Source organism: Stylophora pistillata, chromosome 9 (assembly GCF_964205215.1).
Source record: "Stylophora pistillata chromosome 9, jaStyPist1.2, whole genome shotgun sequence".
In the NCBI taxonomy this organism is placed as follows: domain Eukaryota; kingdom Metazoa; phylum Cnidaria; class Anthozoa; order Scleractinia; family Pocilloporidae; genus Stylophora; species Stylophora pistillata.
The window spans coordinates 18,099,887-18,120,618 of record NC_142527.1 but is presented as its reverse complement, the minus strand read 5'-3'; the positions used below and the strand labels follow the sequence as shown (position 1 = coordinate 18,120,618).

General features: G+C 38.0%; 2 protein-coding genes and 1 pseudogene across 3 annotated transcripts; 1 reads left to right on the top strand and 2 right to left on the bottom strand.

The window, feature by feature from the left end:
* Positions 1-4,555: 4,555 nt before the first annotated feature.
* LOC111322340 (pyrroline-5-carboxylate reductase 1, mitochondrial) lies at positions 4,556-6,193 on the top strand. Its single transcript, XM_022925422.2, has one exon. It carries the CDS (start codon positions 4,632-4,634, stop codon positions 5,451-5,453), a length of 822 nt encoding a protein of 273 aa, XP_022781157.1. The 5' UTR covers positions 4,556-4,631; the 3' UTR covers positions 5,454-6,193.
* A 1,411-nt stretch (positions 6,194-7,604) lies between these two features.
* On the bottom strand, positions 7,605-13,853 carry LOC111322351 (mitochondrial ornithine transporter 1). The gene is made up of 5 exons (XM_022925436.2): positions 12,858-13,853; positions 11,913-12,085; positions 10,773-10,864; positions 10,217-10,286; positions 7,605-9,944 (listed from the first exon to the last, which is right to left on the bottom strand). The coding sequence occupies exons 1-5, from the start codon at positions 13,334-13,336 to the stop codon at positions 9,832-9,834; spliced, it is 927 nt and encodes a 308-aa protein (XP_022781171.2). The 5' UTR covers positions 13,337-13,853; the 3' UTR covers positions 7,605-9,831.
* A 422-nt stretch (positions 13,854-14,275) lies between these two features.
* Positions 14,276-17,712, bottom strand: LOC148723614 (uncharacterized; annotated as a pseudogene). The gene is made up of 2 exons (XR_015991914.1): positions 17,233-17,712; positions 14,276-17,135 (listed from the first exon to the last, which is right to left on the bottom strand). The product of XR_015991914.1 is annotated as an uncharacterized LOC148723614 (transcript).
* Positions 17,713-20,732: the final 3,020 nt, after the last annotated feature.

The window sequence follows — 20,732 nt, the reverse complement described above, 5'->3', positions numbered from 1 at the left end:
GACCAGTTCCAAACGGTCGCAGTCGCTCTGCCATCTGATTGATGCCAGAAAATCTTTGTGTTTTTCTGCCCAATCAGAGTAAAGTGTGCTCTAGAGTCCTTTCGTGTGTTTTAACACGGACATATACTAGTAGCTCAGTTGCTCACTATGTTTGTTTGGACCGTGCGACGGAGATTTACTTGACGTGAAAAGTTTCAGTCTTAGCACACAATGTAAGAGAAATCGATCAGATTGTCCGCGAAAATCTTACCGGAAATTATACTGAATACTTTCGCAGGTATCACTAGAGAACGTGTTTTAAAGTTTGCGAGGTTTGTATACAACACGATGGTTGCAGTCATTGATATGTCGCTTTAAACGTTAAACGAGATTGAAGCTTAAATCGGTTCTGTCCTCGTGTACCGGTTCACAAGAGCCGATACAAAAGACCGAACACTGCAGGTCGAGGGTTCGAGCCCCGGCCGGACCAACACTCAGGGTCTTAAAATAATTGAGAAGAATTTGCTGCCTTTCTATAACATCAAGAAATGGTTAGATATTCTAGTCTTCTCGGATAGGGACGAATAAATGGAGGTCCCGTCTCCTACAGGGCTGGGGTGGGAGACGTTGATTTCCCACACACGAGATTACTGTGTGATGGATGTCCTCCCCTGCGGTGGGATGGGTGGGATATTGGGCGCACTTGATTTGGAGCCTCCCTCTGTTGTGCGACCCTCACCATACTCTGGTAAAAGTGATTAAATGAACAATACACAACAGCTAACCAATGACTCCTAAACAAAGAAAGAACAATGATAATTCCCTTGTGAACCGGTACACGAGGACAGAACCCTTAAATCTGTCTAGATTTTTTGCATAATCCCGTGAAGTTATTTCGTCGCACGGGCCACGCAGGTATGTCGAGCAACTGGTACTTGCGCAACTTTCTGTGCGTGCCAAAATCTAATCTCATCTTCGCTTGCAAAAAAAGAAAAGCTAAGCGTGGAAACTTTTGCTTATTAGATGTGGGTAGGTGACCCTGTACTACTAAGCTGACATTTGCGATGAAGCAAACCCGCCCTTTCCATCCAATATTTCTTGGTCTTTGGTTTTGTTTTTCCCATTGAAAACAGCATCGGATCGATTCTCAATGATCAAAGGTATTTAACTTGGTCTTAAACAATCGACAGAAGAGGTGAAATGACAATGACCAAAGGACAAGAAGAGAATCCGTGGCCTTCCTAGCTCAAGAATTTCAACACTCTAGACAGCAGTTGACAGATTAAACTCTTTCCAAAGCCCTTCGGTAACTGCCCGAAAACATCTCTCCTTCTCACGATGTTCTCGTTAATCAGTTTTTGTTCAGATTTTAATTAGCTAACCCGAAACGCAGCTGAGCTTTCTCTTAGCACTTGCTGGAGGTCGTCCACGAACTTAACGTTCTCTGCAACCTTGGCCGTATTGTGAACGACTTTACTACTAAGATTAGATTTTGGCGCGCACAGAAAGCAGAAAGCTACGTAGTCGAAAGCGCCAGTTGTATATGTCTGTGTTAAAACACACGAAAGGACTCTAAAGTACACTTTACTCTGATTGGGCAGAAAAACACAAAGATTTTCTGGCACCAATCAGATGGCAGAACGACTGCGACCGTTTGGAACTAGTCTTGTAAGACAATGTCCCCAGGGGCTCTTCATGCCCTAACTTGAAATCGACTCAGCCCCTGGGTCTCCGAGGATGTAGTTTCCATAGATGGGCTCCGTAGCATCTCAATGGCATCGGCGAACCAGCAAACCGCGAAAGGCGCGGGGGTTTACAAAAGGCACCAAAATAGAAACAACTACTCGTAAAAGAATAATTTAGATAGCTATCGTCTTAAATGACGAATGAAGTCAAAATAAGCTAAATGTTGGTCTATTTTTATCGGTTAATTAGTCTATTAAACCAAAGTGACGATTACAGCGGTTTGTGGAGCTTCTACCACAATGGTGACCAGACAGAACACGTCTATTTATTATTTCAAAAATACTAAAATACCTAAGTTATTAGTGTGTTATTTGTTCACATTTCCTAAGGGTTTATGAGCACGCTAGATTCAATACTATTGCAGTGTAACTTAGCCCTTTTTATAATGATCTATTTTCATCAGAAAATATATAATCTAGGCGACGATCTATCTGACCTAACTCTTTTAATGGTGATCCCTCAACGCAATGCTGTGATAGGAATTTAATTTCAGAGAAATACCAATTTTCTAAGTCTTCAGTATACAGTTGATCTTGTGAAGTATTCAGTCGGTTAAGTATGATTTAGTCATTCGTCTATATCAAGCCTTTATTACTATTTGAATTCAAAGTCGGAAATATTTTATTAGGTTAAAGCAGCCATCGCGACGAGTTTCCAAATTATGTCTGTTTTGTCTAACTTCCAATAGTGCATAAAGTAAGTAAGTAAGTATCTTTATTTGAGTGTCAAATGCATCTTGTGTCATAGTTAAATGTGAATAAAATATTAGCTGTTACATAGAATACACGACTTAAAGCCACTAGATTCTAAAAATTGTTAGGTCCATCTTACGAATGTTTCTTTTAAAAATAGCGCTAGCTAAAGATGACGATTCCCTAATTTTCTTAGATCATTTCGCCCATGGATGTGGTCCCAAGTACCTAATCGAACGTTATCTAAACCTAACTGTTTTAAAACTTGGCAAATCAAAGTCGAAGTTTTAAGGTAATTTGGTAATATCAACTAAGTTGAAATTGTAAATTGGCCACCGTAAACGGAGTTAAAAAGCTGACGTTTCGAGCGTTAGCCCTTGTTACCCCCACCGACGCAGCACCACAGTTTCTTTAGAAACTTACCCCCTTTATAAGGGTTAGATTCAGTCAACCAGAGGTACCTAGATGTAAGTAAAAGATTGTCTGCGGAGAGAACTGAGAGATTAAAGAAAACTGAAAAAGACAGGTCAAGAGTCCTTTGCGCCTTTTGTGAAAACATGTTGCGGTCTGTAGCTAGTTTCCCCATCAATGCGACCTAACAGGAGAGTCTAACAGGAGAGTCTAACAGGAGAGTCTAACAGGAGAGTCTAACAGGAGAGTCTAACAGGAGAGTCTAACAGGAGAGTCTAACAGGAGAGTCTAACAGTAGACAGGATCCACAAATACTTCAATTTAAGAATGAGGTAGAAAATATTCATGTTCTTGTTATAACATCGATTCAAAACTGTCCAACGCATCTAACGAATAACTAATACAAACTTAAGTATTTTAACAGAGCTTGAGCGGTTATTCAGGTCAACCGCTAACTGAAGAGTCTGGAGAGGGCGTAAGTTTTCTTGATGCACTACTCAAAATATGGTCCTTCAGATTAACTGGATTAGGGTGACTTTGAAATTGATTATTTTCTTTTAATAGAAAATAAGATTAATTATCTATATTGACTCTACTTATTGAATAAATTGCGTTAATTCTGACGCGTCAAAATCGAAATGTCTTTTCCCTCTTTCATGAACTAAAGACCACTGAACCGACTCATTGATCTTAAAGAAACCCCTGTCTTTCTATTTTCAGGTCTCTTTGAATAGAAATGATCAGCCAATTTTATCTCCCGCGGTTATTTCTGTGTACTCGGGTGAGGCCATTAAATATATTGCTCATACCGGAAAGTTGTTTAGTAGAATTTTTGTTTTGTTATCAGATTATGATATAATCTTCATACTTAATTTGTTGCGTCAATATAGAGCTGACGACGGACAACTTATCTAGGAAAAACTCTCAAGGGGTAACAAAGACCTTCCCAGAAACTCCATCAAAATACTGAAACTGGAGAGCGATTTTTTCTTCGCTCGTCACAAAGATTTGCAAAAAAATCTGGGGCAGCTGTGGAAAGAAAAAGCTAAAAAAAAGGATAAGAAAGCGCCTGGTACTCTTATGTTTTTTAACAATGGTTGACTGATCTTTGACAAATAAAGACCAACATCGATCTGCATAAGAAAAGCAAGGGCAAGGTAAAGTTCAACACGAGTTGTATGCCTTGACGATGACGTTCATATGACGGCGAATGAATTGGTTTCCCTTCATTTTTTTTTTTGCGTAAAAGCAAATGCCAGTTACTCTGACGTCATTCGATTTCAATGAAGAAACATCCGCTCGGCAGCCTTTCAGTGCAGTTTACGAAAGGAAAATTTTCACACACAACCTTGGGAATAAAACTTTCTGCAAGATCTCATGTCTAAAAACGGAGACATCAGTTAAGGAACATCACATCTGTCATGGGTAGCGTATGGGTATTTGAAACTCCCTCTCCTTCTCCTTTCCTCACTCCCATTTTTTTCTTTAGGGGTTCACGTATCTCGTCCATTCAGGCGCTTTCCATTCCAAAAGAAAGGTTTTGTTGAGGCCAAAGGAGAATAAAAAAATTAAAAATGAACTTTTGCCCGCTCTTATTACTTTCCCAAAATACCTTCGCATGACAACTTTGTGACCAGTAAATGCTCTTTTGTTATTTTGATCGCGCCTGTGATTGGCTTTCAAAGAAAATGCGCGAGTTTTCATTGGACAAGTCATTGCACAATTCTCTTTGTCGTTGCGGGGTAGAGCAAATTTTGCGAAAAGGAACGAATGATTCATTTAGAATCTAGCAGTCTTTGAATCATGAGTCTAATATCATCACTAGGTTTTATTGGGGGAGGAAAAGCAGCACAAGTTCTTGCTAAGGGGTTTTTATCCGCTGGAGTTATCAAGGCGAATGAAATTTTCGCCAGCGCTCCGTCAGAGAGAGACTTGAATCAGTTTCGCACTATGGGCTGTAACGTGAGTAACGATAATAAGTGGGTAATGAAAGAAAGTAACTTTGTGTTCCTCGCTGTTAAGGCCAAAGTTTTCCCTGATGTTTTCAAAGAAATTTCTCCTGTGGTAACGAGAAATCATTTACTAGCATCCATTGCGGCTGGAGTCACCTTGGATTATATGCAAAATTCCTTGCCGGGACGAAGTCGGATTGTTCGAATGATGTTAAACACTCCGGTGCAGTTTCGCGAAGGAGTCACAGCTCTAACATTCGGTAAATTTGCCCGTGAGGAAGATTACACCTTTGTACACCAGCTGATGTCTTCTGTGGGATATAGCTTTGATGTTGACGAAGAATTGATGGATGTGATGACTGCTCTAACCGGTGGTGGGCCAGCCTACCTGTACATGGCCATCGAAGCTTTGGCCGATGGCGCTGTTCGGGCTGGATTGAATCGCCAAGAAGCCATGAAATTAGCGGCAAAAACATGTGCTGGAGCGGCTAAAATGGTGTTAGAAAGTGGACAACATCCAGGAGAACTGAAAGATGCTGTGTGTTCTGCCGGGGGGTCAACAATAGCTGGAATAAACGCTCTCGAAGAGTGTGGTTTTCGAGGAGCTTTAATGAAGGCTGTACACGCCGCAACCGAACGTGCTAAAGAACTCGGAAAAAACGGCACACGGTGAAAGTAGCGAAAGACCGGATAAATTAAACTTTGCAACGTTTTCCTAGTCAAAATATATGCTGAATTACAAGGGAACTGTTGCCATATCGACAAAAAATATATATTTTTATTGGGAGATTCCGCGGCTCGACTTACGCCACGTGGCTATTATGTTTACACCAGAGTTACTACGTCACTCTTAGGGCCAAATGGTCACCAACTATTGTTTAACATTGACTTTCTGGTGGGATGACACTAAAACAATAACTTCATGAATGATTAGCAGTCACCCGTATTTGTGTTGCTTCATCGCCTCATTTTGAAAAAAAAAATTTCTGAGGAGAAATCTATTGATGTCTCCATTCTCCAGGTGAGAAAAATATTTTATTTCTAGAGGTCGGTAAAATTGGTTTCTTCGTTCAGGACTACATTCTAGCACAGAAAATGCCAACCTCAGCTTTATGAGCGAAGATAAAACAAAATTTTTATTTGGTTAAAATTTTATTTTAAAGTTATAAGCCTTTGGCTTGTTTACTCGACGTCTGTTCAGTCAAAACACTTGAATAGGTCCATGTAGGTCATGGAGTAGTAACTCAAAATTGTTGTAGAAAGGTTATACATTTGAAATGTTTGATGCAAACCAAGATTTGGCACAGATGAAATGTAGTGCTTTAAATGATACTCGATGGATAATCCGAAATATTCCTCTACAAACTTGTTTGAAGAAAAAATAAATTGGTATAACCAAATGATTGTATTGCACTGACTGTGGAAGTTTGATTTATTTAGGTATTGCTTGATATGCGAGATACAATGTCTGGTATTTATGCAAATCTTACCACTTTCACTCCCAGGATCTCATTAGTAATAACAATAATAATAATATACGTTAATTGAGGCTCCCCCTTAGGGGCTTTTCAGCCACAATGTAGACTAACTAAGAGCTTAAAAATCCCCACTGGCAGGAGGCAGACTAGTGGGCTATTTACAGAGCGCAGCCCAGGAGTTGAACTAGGGGCATCCGAGAACAAATCCAGTGAGTGGCAGGGTGGAGGACTTAAACCCGGGACACCGGATTACAAGTCCAGCACCCTAACCACTCGGCCACGCCACCTCCTCCGAATTCGTAGTAATTCTCCTTCCTGCCAGCCATCCCCTCTTGTGATGTTAGTTGGTATTGGACCAACTAATAATCCCTTAATTTTTTTTTCCTTCCCCTCACATGTCTGCTTGATATTACTTTTACATTGTAAGGAGAAATTGTTTCTTGGTCAGTCATGGGAGTTAAAGGGTTTTAGGAAAATTAGCAGTTTGTTTGTTTTATGTTTCTTTCGCATCAATTATATAAAGTGATGACTGACAATAAACAGTCTTGTTTCTATAAACTCAAATTTGCAGTTTGAAGAAAAGAGCAGGGATCTTACATTCTTTTTTTTTATAAGAATTGTTTTTAAAGATGGAGCTTGTGACATCAAAGAATTTAGAGCCCTTATGAACCCTTTGACCTCCAAGAGTGACTTACATTCACTTTCTCCTTACAATAACTCCACTTTATTATCCAACTACAGTCCATATAGTACAAATAACGTCATAGACGACTACAAATATCACATGGTATTTGTACTCCAGAGCACCAGTTAAACAGGTTTTCTCGCATCGCGCAAGCGAAGAATTGAATTGAAGTTACAAAAAGAAAAACTGGCGGACAATTTGAATCATATTTCTGATGACGAAGAGTCGGAATGACTGGTAAATATAGATCCAAGTTTACTTGACGAATCGAGCGAAGAAAAACAGCTAGATGACCAGGAAATTTCTTCATTTACTGAAGAAAATAGAAACAGCAGCACGACAACGCATCAATTCTGTTCCGCTTCGCATACTTCTGTCATGCACTCCCCGTAAGTAAATAAATATCTGCGAAATTCGCCCACACAGAAATAACAATTTGGGGTGTTGGATTATAAATAACTTTTAGACATTTTAATACATGAAATGAGTGACAATAAAAGCCATCCCCTGGAACATCCACTGCTAAATTCCCATTATCAATAAAATTATTGACTCACAGTGGCCTATGCTCTCTATGGCCCTCCATTTTCAAGAGGTTGAACTATCTCCTTTTGTCCACTTGCAACTGGTTCAAACAGATTGATGAGCAAACACTGACAAATCACAATAACAAATATATTTTCCAGTATCAGTATTCAATCAAGTTGCTTTTGATTACCAAGTTTGCTGTTCATAATCAGTCTTGGAAATCTCTCTGTAAAAGCTCAGGAAAATAGTCTACCATTTACTAAAAGCCTTTGGAACACAACTACATATTCAAGAAGTGACATTTCACTCTGCATGAGGAGACCATTAACCATTTAAAACTAGTAAGAGTAACCAGCATTTAACTTCTCCTGACAATACTGCTCAATCATTCATTAAAGACAGTTTAAATTTGTGCTGGAGAAAAAAAAAAATGAGGTTCATGCACAAGTTAACCCAATCAAGAAACTTGATATGGCAACAATTTGTTTTATTTTCAAAATTTTTATGAAAAGCATTAAAATTTCAAGCTTTTAGAGGTTTCCACCCTTTCACACGTAATATATTGCTTATCAAATAAACTGAAGCTACTGGCATGTACCATCAGCGAAACAAAACACTCAAAATGCTATTGACTGGCCACACAAATGGTGAGATAATGTAACTGATTCAATCTCAACTTCATAGAAGCCACCTTTTCAGATGATCACTTTTATCAATTGTTCAAGTTACCTTGAAATACCCCTCCTGACAAAGCACCAGTTTCTTTACAAATTTTACCCCTTTAATCACCTTTTCAAGAATGATGAATTTGTCTTTTTAAAACAGAAAATTATGAATTTCAGTTATGATGACTTTTGTGGTAATTTTAACAATTACTCGAAAGGAAATGAAATTCTTACTGTTGAAATATAAATATATCTCACTTGCGCATAAAAAATCCTTACTATATACTCAAATTAAAATGCTTGATAGAGCTTTAGATACTTAAAACGATAAATACCTAGACAAATGTAAGCAGAAAATACAAACTAAATAGCCAAATATTTTATGCCTAGCCAGGTGGAAATGAGTAAAACAAGTGAGTTCTGTACGGGATTTGAACCACTGACCTCTGCGATACTAGTGCAGTGCTCTACCAATTGAGCTAACAAGCCAACTGGGAGCAGGCCGTTAAGTTGATTTGTAATAAACCAGTTGGCCTGTTAGCTCAATTGGTAGAGTGCTGCACTAGTATCGCAGAGGTCACTGGTTCGAATCCCGTACAGGCCTGATTTTTTTCAGGTCTGATTTTCGCTATTGCATAAATAGTGCTCTCTACTGCGAGGATCATGCATCATACGTATCTAATACCGCAGTTTAAAATATTTGAACTTCATATATTCATTGTATCTGATTTATCATCACGGGTTTATTACGAATCAACTTAATGGCCTGCTCCCAGTTGGCTTGTTAGCTCAATTGGTAGAGCGCTGCACTAGTATCGCAGAGGTCAGTGGTTCGAATCCTGTACAGGCCTGATTTTTTTCAGGTCTGATTTTCGCTATTGCATAAATAGCGCTCTCTACTGCGAGGATCGTGCATCATACGTATCTAATACTGCAGTTCAAAATATATGAACTTCATATATTCATTGTACCAAATAATAATAATATTAACAATTTAATAATAGTATCATGCTATTAAAAATAATAATATTAAAGATTTAATAATATTAATTTTTATACCATAGTGCACAACTATAGAAGTTTATTAAAGGATGTCATTGTAATATAATTATAGTCACTCATCACTCATAGCAAAGAACAGCATTGAATATCTTCAGCACTGTTTACTATGCATCCACTTGAAATGTAAATGTGAAAAAATACCTAAATTGAGTTAACCCATTTTGAAAAAAAGGCCCTTCTTTTTATGGTATTGAGGTGAATCCACACAATGTTTTCCCTTCTTTTAAGTGCTTTTTCACCTCAATGACATCACTAAAGGAGAATTTATAGCTCCATTGACATCAAGTTTGAGAAGACCAAAAGAATGGTTATTATTAAAAGAAAAGAATTTATTTAATAGAATTTTATCTTACTGTGTACACTTCTGCGAGGACATCTTCTGAGCACATGAACTCTACGGCTGTCATTATTACAAATAAATATTGCATCATTTGATATCTTTAAAATAGACAGAAAATTCCATGCTTACATGCATGGGTTGAAAATTTTACATTCTATTACTTATAGCATCTTTTAGAATTAAGTTCCCTTAGCTTACACAAGAGAAATATTACTGAAACTCAAACATAACATTTGGCTGTATACACCTAGCCATGCAACATCCACCAAATATTACAAAGTGAGCAGGGTGATTTAAACATTTTCTAGCAATTTCTGTGTTCCTTCATATGCCACAAACAAAGCTCCACATGCTGGAAAACATCGCACCAGTGTTGGTCCAAGGCCCTTGTACAAAGCTCTTGGTCCTGTAGAAAAATAATCAAAACTAAAAAAGTGAGAAGAAACCTGTAGTGTTATCAGTAAGTTACTGTGGATTAGCAAAATGTACAATTCCTGAATTAACCCTAAACCATGAAACATGAAAATTGTGTAGGGTCCCGGAGTAGATTTGGAATGAACTTTTATCTTGCATGCCTTTTTATCTGCAGGGAATCATTTCTGCTGGTCAAAAAAACTTCAGACAAAAAAATTGCTCAAATGTGATGTTTGGTGTGTTATTTTAAATGCACATATTTACCTTCATTCCGAACAATCTGAAACATTGTCTCAAAGAAGCCTGGTACTTTGTCAGAGCCCTGGGTCAGTATCTGTGCAGAAAGAAGTTATCAACATAGGTTTGATCACATAGATCACCTTGCTAAGTACAGCAGCTCACAACCCTTCCACTTCATAAAATGATGAACATGTAACTATTCCCTGAAATATCCAACATACATTATCCAGCAAATAGGTAATGACAGTACTCAAACTTATCTGGTACGAGTTGTTATCTTGATCTACAACCAAATTCTTTTTACTAATTTAGAAGGAAATGAGTGGCAGTGAGATAGGTGACTGCATTAACAACGTCTTTTTTAACAAGAAAAGGTATGGCTGTTTTGCTGGGCCAAAAATAGTAATAAATAATAATAAATAGACATTATGATAATAACAAGGTGAACACAATAACAAGGTGGCTCTAAGGCAAGATTCCACTGTACAAAGAAAGTAGAGTGGCCATGATGCCCTGAATAAAATGGAGAGAGACAGGATACCAGAGTATCAAGGAACAGCACACGTTGTGGTCAAAATACCTGAATACGAGACTTGATGACATCAGCAGGAAATACAGCAATCCAGAGAGATACACCAGCAATACCACCACAGAATATAAGATGCACAGCACCTGCAAAAAATATCAAAAGCATAAATTTCAATCACTGAAACTGTTCAGACTGCGTTACACATTTAATGCTGATATTGGAAATGACAAGCCTAAGGCTTGGTAGCATGACAAGAAACATGGGGACATAAATAATTTCTTTTTCAATTCTTTAAATTCAAGAAATTATTTATGATTGTGTAACTTCTCCCTATAATATCTCTACAGTATCTAGCAAACATGTTTTAAGAAAATGTGTGGCAGCAAGGAGGGGGGGGCAGGAATTACCAGTCAGATCTCGGGAGTTAAAGAGTCCACTTGTGAGATTTCCTCCACAGTACTTTTCACTTCTAATATTCCTTCTTGATCATGAAACCAAACTTGGCAAGACTGTTCAAGTTGTACCTCTGTGGTTGGGATAAATAGCTCATTTGGGACAATTTCAATTCCAGTAACAGAGATCTTGGTGGTATAAACTGAGATCACAGTGGCTAGGAACATATCTCAAGCAAAGACTAGTGAGGTGATATATAAAAAAACTAGGCAAGTCCACTTGATATATGGAGAGGAAAAATGAAAAGACATCTTAATTCCAGGTGAATTTCACTTTACTGCCACCACACGTGTATCATTTCTATCTGAAGGACACTTTTCTGAGTAACATAGTGCAACCACTTTCACTGTCACTCAAGAAAAAAACTGACCAATCTCACTACAGAAAGCAACCAGGGCCATTCATCAAATAAATCTAACCTCAAAACTTGGAAATTTAACTGGGAAGTGTTTGGAGCATACTTAATCCTTTAAATATTCACCATATTCTTCTCTGTACATTTCCTTTGGTAGTGACAAGGAGAATTGTGCAATCATTTCTATATTTCCATCATTGTCAGTAATGAATGATTCCACAGTGTTGCAATAAAGAAAATCAGAAGCTGCTCCCTTTTATAGTTGAAAGGGTTAAACAAACTCTGGACTTCTTCAAACCTCAGCGTTGATTCAATGTATAATATACAATCATGCTGTCAAACTAAAATGTATACATTTCATTTAAATTGAAAATAAATCATACCAAGATCATCAACAGTTTTTCCCTTTGGCTTGAGGAGATATCGGCTCAACTCGTAGCCCCCAAAGAAGAAGAAATAACCAGGTACTTCACGAACCAACGTTGATGTCATTCCTCGAAAAAGGCCCAAAAAGCCATCCTCACGAATAATCTGCATTGTAACTTGTACTACCCCACTGTGGAGGAATAAAAATGCCTTTTTTTCCAATCATTTGCAGGGATTTAAATGAAAAAGAGACTTCTTACTACCATCTGTAAATATTTCTGTTCATTAGATTTGTACTACCTCTTAGTCACAGCCATTTGTCACACTGTCAGCAGCCACTTCTTAAAAAAAAAACTATACTTGTATTTTTAATATTTCTTGGTTATTTAAGTAAATTAACCCTTTAACCCAAGACAGAATTTCTCCATACAATATCAAGCAGACAAGTGATGAGAATAGAGAATAATATCAATTCGGGGATTTGATTGACCTAATATCAAATTCTCCAAAGTAACATCAAGATTTGTATGGATAAAAGTAAGGGTATTGGCCACTTTCGCCCCCTATCGAGTTTATCCCTAACTTTTGCCGTGTTCACCCCCACACTTCAAGTTTGACCCCACCAAGTTGAGTTTGCCCCCAGATTAAGTAATGTCTAAATTAGTCTACAGTTGTTTTTGGTAACCCCAGATCCCCCGCAGATTCCATGCAATTGACGAAATTCAAAATGGTCATCACTGACTTGACATTTGGCACCTATATTCTGCTAGTGCCTTCATCACAAATCAACTCATCTGGACATCACTCAATCAAGGGGCAAATTTTACTTGGTGGGGTCAAACTTGAAAAGTGTCAGGGGGCAAACATGGTATAAGGTAGGGACGAACGCCATGCAATTCAAGTAAGGAGAATTGCTAGGGAAATCTTAGGAGTGAAAGGGTTCTGTAGATGTAGGTTTTTACCTCTTAGCTCCAGTTTTTCCAGCCATAACATTCATTTGGTGTTGTGCTTGAAGCCTACATTTCACTAATTCTGTTGGACATAGTGCAAACGAAGAGAACACTGCTGCTCCACTCCCGGCAAAAGCGCGGTTTAATACACTCAACTCTTTTTCATCTTTCTTCCCCACAAACTTTTTCACTACCGTTAAACACTGACCATAAAATAAGAACAGGACAGAATTTTCCGCAATGTTTGCAGCCAATGAAGGGATTGTTCCGGCATATAATCCACGAAAACCCTCCTGTTTTAACGTTTTAACACCACAATCAATTGCAGTTTTGAAAAGCGATGGGAATGTCTGCATTTTGACTTTAATTGTGTCGAAAGGTTGCCCAGCCATCACGCACGCAGTACCGCCAATAGCGCCAGCCGTGAAGTCCTTTACCATTCGCTTCATAACACTTAGATCAACATTCATTGCGGACGAGGATTCCACCATATTTTTCCCTTCACTATCAGATTTACTTCCGCGATGCTTCAAACCTTTTCAACAGAAGTGTGGTTAAAAATTTTTTGCGCACGTGACAGTGTGGGGGATTCAAAAAACTTCGTCAAACAACTAAGTTGTGGGCAGAGGTTGCTTGAAAATTTACCCCCAGGTGTCGAAGGTAGATGTTGTGCTCCTTGATTATATCAAACACACCAATTCAGCGACATATGCAGGGAAAACGTTACACGAAAAAGTCTGAAATATTAAAGGTTGCCAAACAATATTGCAGGTTTATGTAATGAAGTACATAAAAGCCTTAGACAAACTTGGCTTCTGGTTGAGAACAGGCCAAAATGTTTCTATCAGATAAAGTTCTTTAAACGCCTGTTTCGTAGAGCCTCATCAAATCCCTCGTAATTGTCCTTAATACAGATCCAGATGATTAATGCTAACAAATCACGGGAAGCCAATACAGACCACACGTACTTTTTCAGATAAATGAGCACCATAGTACTCGTGCTTTTAACCTCTGGCAGTCAGTAGGCTCATAATTGGGATCCAGTCCCTTTAAGCTCAATATTTGAAGGGGAGAGTTCTGAAGTTTTCCCTATAAAAAAGGGTCTCCTAACTGATTAATTTTACTATTAAAATCTAAGTACATTTTTACAGTTCATAATCTATGCGTGCGACATGTACAAAAACAGCTCTAAAATGAATAATAATAGTATTAATAAAAACAACAATAATAAAGAAAAGTAGGGCAAAGGGGACAGTAAATTCAAAATCATGAGCTTTCCCCTCTGCAGTCACCGTATGATTTTAAAATATATATTTATTCGAACGAAGTATTATTATTATTATCATGAAGATCGTTAAGACTGAATTAGGAAAAAACACTGGATCGCATATGGTAAGTTTTCATAATTTTATTTTCTTCGTTTCTTGGCACGTCATATCAAACTTATCCCATATAAAGCTGAACATTTGCCTAAATTGGTCCCAAGCCCCCATATTACTCACCTGACATGCGCAGTTAATTAAATAATATGCAAAGAGCGCCAATTTTCAAAAATGGCGGTCAACAAGGCAAAGCGGGAGTATAAGACTCCGAAGAGATTTATTGACGAATTCGCCGAAGTTAAGCCTAAGAAATGCAAGAAAATACAAATTACGGATAAGAATATTTATCCAGTTGAGATAACACAGGTCGACAAAGCGAGAAACATGGTTAAAATTCATTTTAAAGGGTACAGCGAGAAATTTGACGAAATTATGGAGGCCATGCGATGGAAATAATTTGCCCGTAATGCGATTGGAACCGATGTCACAACCGAACAGTGATTCCTTTAGCGATCACTTGCAAACTTTTTGTGAACGTGTGTACAGGGAGATCAAGCGAAAGTTGTACTCAGGGCGCAGGGAGGACCCCGAAGTTCTTATTGAAATTCAAGTCGATGACGACGTTTTTAATGAAAGTCTGGGAAGGATAACGTCCAAAGATATCAGAGGAATAAACTCATATATGAAGTTCTTTCTAATGAAACTCTTGATTGTTATTTCGGCACAAAGTGGAATGAGCGGATCACGAATGAAAACGGTGATTTTGCCTATGTTGTACCAGGAACTTTGAGATTTTGGTTGACAAAAAGAAACCCTATTGTGGAATTTAAATCAATTGGCGATAAATACGTGAGATCTGAAATAAAAGACGGGCATCAAGTCGTTTTTACATTTGTCCGTGGAGATGGCAACAGATGTGGATACAAAAATATGGTCCATCATTAATATATTTGATTTAGCACGTGTTCATTTATTTTTCTGTATCTGAATGGTTGATTTCAAATAATTATTTTACTTGCCAGTGAATTATTTACGTAAAATGTAAACATGTAGGTATAAATGACCCATATATTTCAGTCTGTGATTCTGTTGTAATCAATACAGTAATCGTGAAAAAGACTACTTGAATACTGCATACAAGAAACATTTCACAGGCATAGCAAAATTATTCTTCACAACATCTACTAACAGTTATAGGGTAATACACTCCTTTAGCACATTGATATATTATATGATTACTGATTGATTAAATCACATCTTGGCTTCCATTTATCACCTATTTTAACAAGATGTGCACAGAAAGTAGGAGCATCACATTTGTTGCATTTTGCAGTACATGTTTTGATGGTATGGCCAGAAGTTGAACAGTGTCCACAGTTGTAGCTTTCCTTTACTCTTTCCAAACCAGCAGCTTCCAAAAGCTGTATTCTGTGTTTTTTCAAGAAAAGTTGCTTTAGTGCAGAAACCCCCCTATGGTTTGATCTATAGTAGTCCTTTGATACATTATATTTCTCCATACCTTGCTGAGTGTAATATGCTAAATTTTGGTAAAGCTTTAAAAATTCAGGCACATGAGCATACAAAGAATGCATATAAGGTGTCACATCTTTTGCTTGGTAAAGGTCAAGAAATTTTTAAAACCATTTTTTACCTTTTCTTCAAGGATAGAGATAGCATCATCAGTAGTATAATCTAGTTTGAGGTCACCAATAATATCTATGAAATTACCCCATAGGGCTTGCAGCTTATCTGCAACATGACCTTCTGATAGTAGTGCCTGAAAATTTATGTGTTGAAAGAGCAAGAGTTTTTCAGGTCCAGTAAGATCTCTGTACTCCAACCTCTTGGTATCCTTATCAATTTTCCATTCAAAATTAATTCCTAGCTCTTTTACAAATTTTTCGTACCCAGCTATGTGTTTATACTTATTTCAACAAAAAGCATTTGAAAAAGTATATACCTTGTCAATCCCATCTTTTCTGCGAAGTTCCCTGATAAGAAGTTCAATTAAATTATCAGATATTCTCAAAAACAAATGTAGTGTGTCAATTATTACATGGTCAATAGGAATAAAATTAAATAATGGATTGGTTTTACAATTATATTGTTTAGATTTTGCATGCTTACCTATTTCTTGTGAATCTCTTGTCCCCCAGAGATTTGTCAGTTAAAGACCACTTTTTACTGATGTCAAACATTTCATGTCTTGGGCACTTACACCAAATACAGGCAAAATTTTGATTTGCAGCTCCTAGACCACAGACACAGGCTAGAAACGTCCAGTCTCCTAAAAAATACTCAATGCTATACTTAGGATTATTTACAGTTATTTCTTTTAAATTAGACATTTCACTGTTTAGATCAGCAAGGCTTTCTTTAAGATTGTCATAGTTCTCTGTTGTCTTAATTATTGCTAGAACATAGTTCCCTTTTTCATTCATTGCTGCATCCTTTTTATTCAAATTTGTGTATGTTACATTTTCAAGTTTAAGCCTCTTCCCAATGTTGGTACCATCACCACTGATCTTTACTTTAATAGTAGTAGCCTCATCCAATACTCCATTTTTCTGCAGCCTTTGTATCTGTTCTTTAAGACTATCCCTGAAAGAAATCTGTTTTCCCTCTGCCTCCCCTGGTGTTTTTTTAAGATTCCAATTGGAATTTAGCTTATCTAGATGTTTACATATCTTATATTTTGTGGGCATGTCTTTACACTTTATGGCCAACTCACGCCAAGCTTCATTAGAGATATTAAATTTGTCTTTTAAGTAGACCCACATATTAATATCATCAATATCATTGTCAGTCAGTTCTTTTGGCTCAGTTTCTAGTAGTTGAAATTCTCCCTCTTCTACCAATGAAATAGTTTCATATTGCTGGGTGTCATTATTGAATATCAATCAGAGAATCGGCACTTTCGTCGTTCGGCTCTTGGTCAGGCTTCTTCGACAGGGAATATATGAGATAGCTGTTAAAAAAAAAATCAATTCGATGAAAAAAAAAAATTTAAAAAAGAAGAAAAGAAACGGGTTTAAGTACACTTCGATTAACGCAATTTTACTTACTTGTTTATTTCGTAATTAAACCAAGGCAATTTTTCCCCTTTCGGACCACTTGATTCTTCACCAAAATCGTTTTGTGCATCTACGGCCACTGCGAGAAGAGTCAGCGAGGACAAAATCACCAGTGCGTAAACTTCAAGTCCCATTTCCCGAACTCAAACAATATCCAAACCTCATGTATTATACATCAAATCGCACCAAATTTATTCTTCTTTTCATATTTCGCGGTAATGACCGGTTCTGTGCATGCGCTTTAGAGTTCTAGCCCCAGACTCTATGGCCAGTGCTTGCATCTGGCATAAACCCCTCTTCGAAATGTCTGAATTGGTAACCAAAAGTTTAAAAAACCCGAACGAAATGTTGTCATGATTACCTTCAAATACAGCGTTATAGAAAGCTTATATACGATAGTTTTATAAACTGAAGGTAAGAAAGATAGCGATTCAAATGGAATACGCGAAAACGAAGAAAAGAGTTATTACGTAACAGACCTTTGGTCTGTGTCTGCCAAATTTGAACTGGAAAAGGCTGTTTGTTGTATTCTTTGCTGAAGCAAGTGTACGGGAGAAGGTCATAATCACGATTTGAGTCTAACATGCAGAAAATTGACAGTTACGTTATCATTTGTGATCAAAACTAGAACTAATTCTCGAAAGTGATTGGTTGTCATCAGCCCGATTTGAGCAGTGATAGGAAACGCGTAATGCTTGAAATTGAACAATGTACACGTTATGGCTGTATAATTGGACAGTATGCGTCATGTGCCCGCGCTTTTGTCGCGCTATTTACCGTACTAACTGCTGTTTTTATGAAAGCGTATAACCTATGGTTAGTTTGTTTCTTAAAATTTCGCGTAGTTTTGGTAACAGGACTTCCTGGTGACAGGATCACGGTCGTCCGATTTTGTTAATCACTCGTTGTATGATTACAGACTGATTTGGATTCCACTCAGTCGTCTTACCATTACTAACTCATGAATAGAGGAGGTAAGTCTCCAAAGAAACTGCGGTGTTGCCTCGATGGAGGGTATTACAAGAGTTGATAACGTGGTTAGCCACGGTTTTTTGCGGTGCTGCCTCGATGGAGGATATTACAAGAGTTCAGTGATAAAGTGGTTGACCACGGTTAAGAGATTCTAAAGCGAACGTTTCTCCTCTGACCAGAGGTTAACGCTCGAACGTCTGCTTTGATTTTATAGTTGCCATTTCCCAGTCACATTACCAACTCAGTTGATAACACTCACTGAAATTACCATATATATCACAGGTTGATCCCTAATGCGTAGAAATTAATGCGTTTCATCAAATGATTTCACCCGGTTAAGAGACACCTTATTCCACGAGTTACATGTACTTTTACCGACGAGAACTATTGAAGTTTGCTGTTGGTTACCGTAGTTGTTGTTGTTATTATTTCGGTGTTAGAAAGCGTGACTATTCCCAGCTATTCCGGCTGATTTTGACGGATTAGCAAATAATCCAACAGAGAAAGGCAAAAGACGTATGAATAAACATTGTAGAAGTATTAAAGGCTTTATTATTACCTAGAGATAGTTTTCATCCTTTCTTATACAGAGAAAAAATGCTGACGTCCGATCTGAGTCGTTTGAAAACGAGACAGGAAAAGGGGGTGTTTGGTACAAGTTCGATGCTTTTCTTGTGTTGTAGAGTATTTTAAAGGATTGCTATTTCGAGTATTTTTAGGTTTACCTTTAGTTTTATTGAGTGTCGCCTTTTTGCGTCTACGTGTTATTTTGGTAAATCTATAATTTTGATCTTTTATTTTTAGTGCGTGCTTGAACTTGACTCAGTTCGCGGATTTCCTTCTTACCGTGCTAGACATTTTAATCGCTTGTTGTGGTTGAAAAGAATTAGTTTCATAGGTGGTCATGTTTGGTAAAACTGACCTTGAGCTTTACCCACACTAAGATCCTATTTGTGCGCGTGATTTTCGTGCGCAGCTCGATCATTGGCGTTTAATTGGTCACAGTTCTTTGGTGCTCGCCACGTGCTTCGGAGCGAGCCACCCAATTTCCCCCTTTGAAAAACAACGAATTCACTATGGAAACCCCCACGGTCAGCAAGCCCAAACGTGTCTGTGATTTTTGCATTTAATGCGTGGTCACTCCTTGCTGAAGGTAGAAGAAAAGTAATAGAAGAAAAGTAGCAGCAGTAGAAGAGAATAAAGAAGAAAATTACAGAGTCTTGGCACCTCTTGTTAATTCGCCAAGCGAGTGGCAAAAACCCTCAACAAATTTGGTGTTGGACCCGTCTTCAACAAATTTGGTGGAGCACCCGTTATCTACAAGTTGGTAAAGTACGCTTTTGGAATTCCTACAATTGTGAGTGGAACTTCGCTTTTATCGGCATGCTTTCCGTTGCAAGCTAATTTGACTTTCTAAATCTGAGTGACAGTCGAGTTCTTTTATCATGGTCTAGTCAGCGTAGAATGTAACAGTTTATTTACAGTATAGGTCAGTTAGCTTCTGATTTGATTATCGCCGGCTGTTAATGATCAATTTCAAGGTTTGGATTTTCAATTACGTGTCTATAACATTTTCTCTTTATTAGTACCGTTTTAGGTTACGTTGCATTTACTTTTGGGAAATCCGGCTCATGTAGTATCTCTTAAATATTCATCCTGATTACTAGGCAGCGAGCGCGAGCCTTGGCTGAAGAAGCCGTTCGCCAGGAAAATTTAGCTGTAGGTTCGGGTTCGAATGAGTGGCCAGCCCCTCCTCCACCCGTTCAGCAATCTAGAGTACCATTCTTTCGTTCACTTTTTAAATCAGCTAATAAATCGCCGAGGGCTGACGCACAATCAAAGGCGTTCAGTGGAATTCCTACTCCTAGTGAATGTTTTCTAGTTTCTTCTTGTACCGGTAGCCAAAGTTTTGACTCCGAAGAGGATCTTATTATGAGGGCGGAGAGACCAGAGAAAATCTTTCCGATCGTGAAAATGTAAGCGAAGATTCTCTCGAAGCTCGTAATGACTCGATTGTTAATAATCGACATAATTCTTTACACCCAAATCAATTGTCTCTTGCACCAGCCTATGCAGAAATGGAAGACCAAGTTAGTCAGTTATGCCAAGCAGTCGAACGAATGCAAGCTTCGGTTAATCCACAAAATAGAAGCTTCGGTGTGAAATCATCAGTTACGTTTCCAATTTTTAGAGGTGACGAATCCGAAGACGCTCATGAATTTGTTAGGAATTATAAGAGGGCCGGTAGGCTAAATGGCTGGGACAACGATAGTTTAACATTAGGGCTTCCTCTTTATTTAAAGGGCTACGGTAGCGCTTGGTTTAAAACTTTACCGAGGACCGACGAGATGTCTTTCGAAGAATTGTCTGAGAAGTTAATCACGCATTTTGCCTCCGGTGCTAGTGAGTGGCGCGTAAGACACTGGGCGCTAGGGCAACGACGGCAGTTAGAGAAAGAATCGATTGCAGATTATGCCTATAGCCTTCGAACACATTGTGCGAGAATTAATTTGCCTAGT

Coding starts and splice junctions, on each gene's coding strand:
- LOC111322340 (XM_022925422.2), top strand. CDS start 4,632: ATGAGTCTAATATCATCACTAGGTTTTATTGGGGGAGGAAAAGCAGCA.
- LOC111322351 (XM_022925436.2), bottom strand. CDS start 13,336: ATGGTGGAATCCTCGTCCGCAATGAATGTTGATCTAAGTGTTATGAAG. Junction 12,086..12,857: donor GGAAAAACTGGAGCTAAGAG/GTAAAAACCTAC, acceptor ATTCCTCCACAG/TGGGGTAGTACAAGTTACAA. Junction 10,865..11,912: donor AAAAACTGTTGATGATCTTG/GTATGATTTATT, acceptor TATTTTTTGCAG/GTGCTGTGCATCTTATATTC.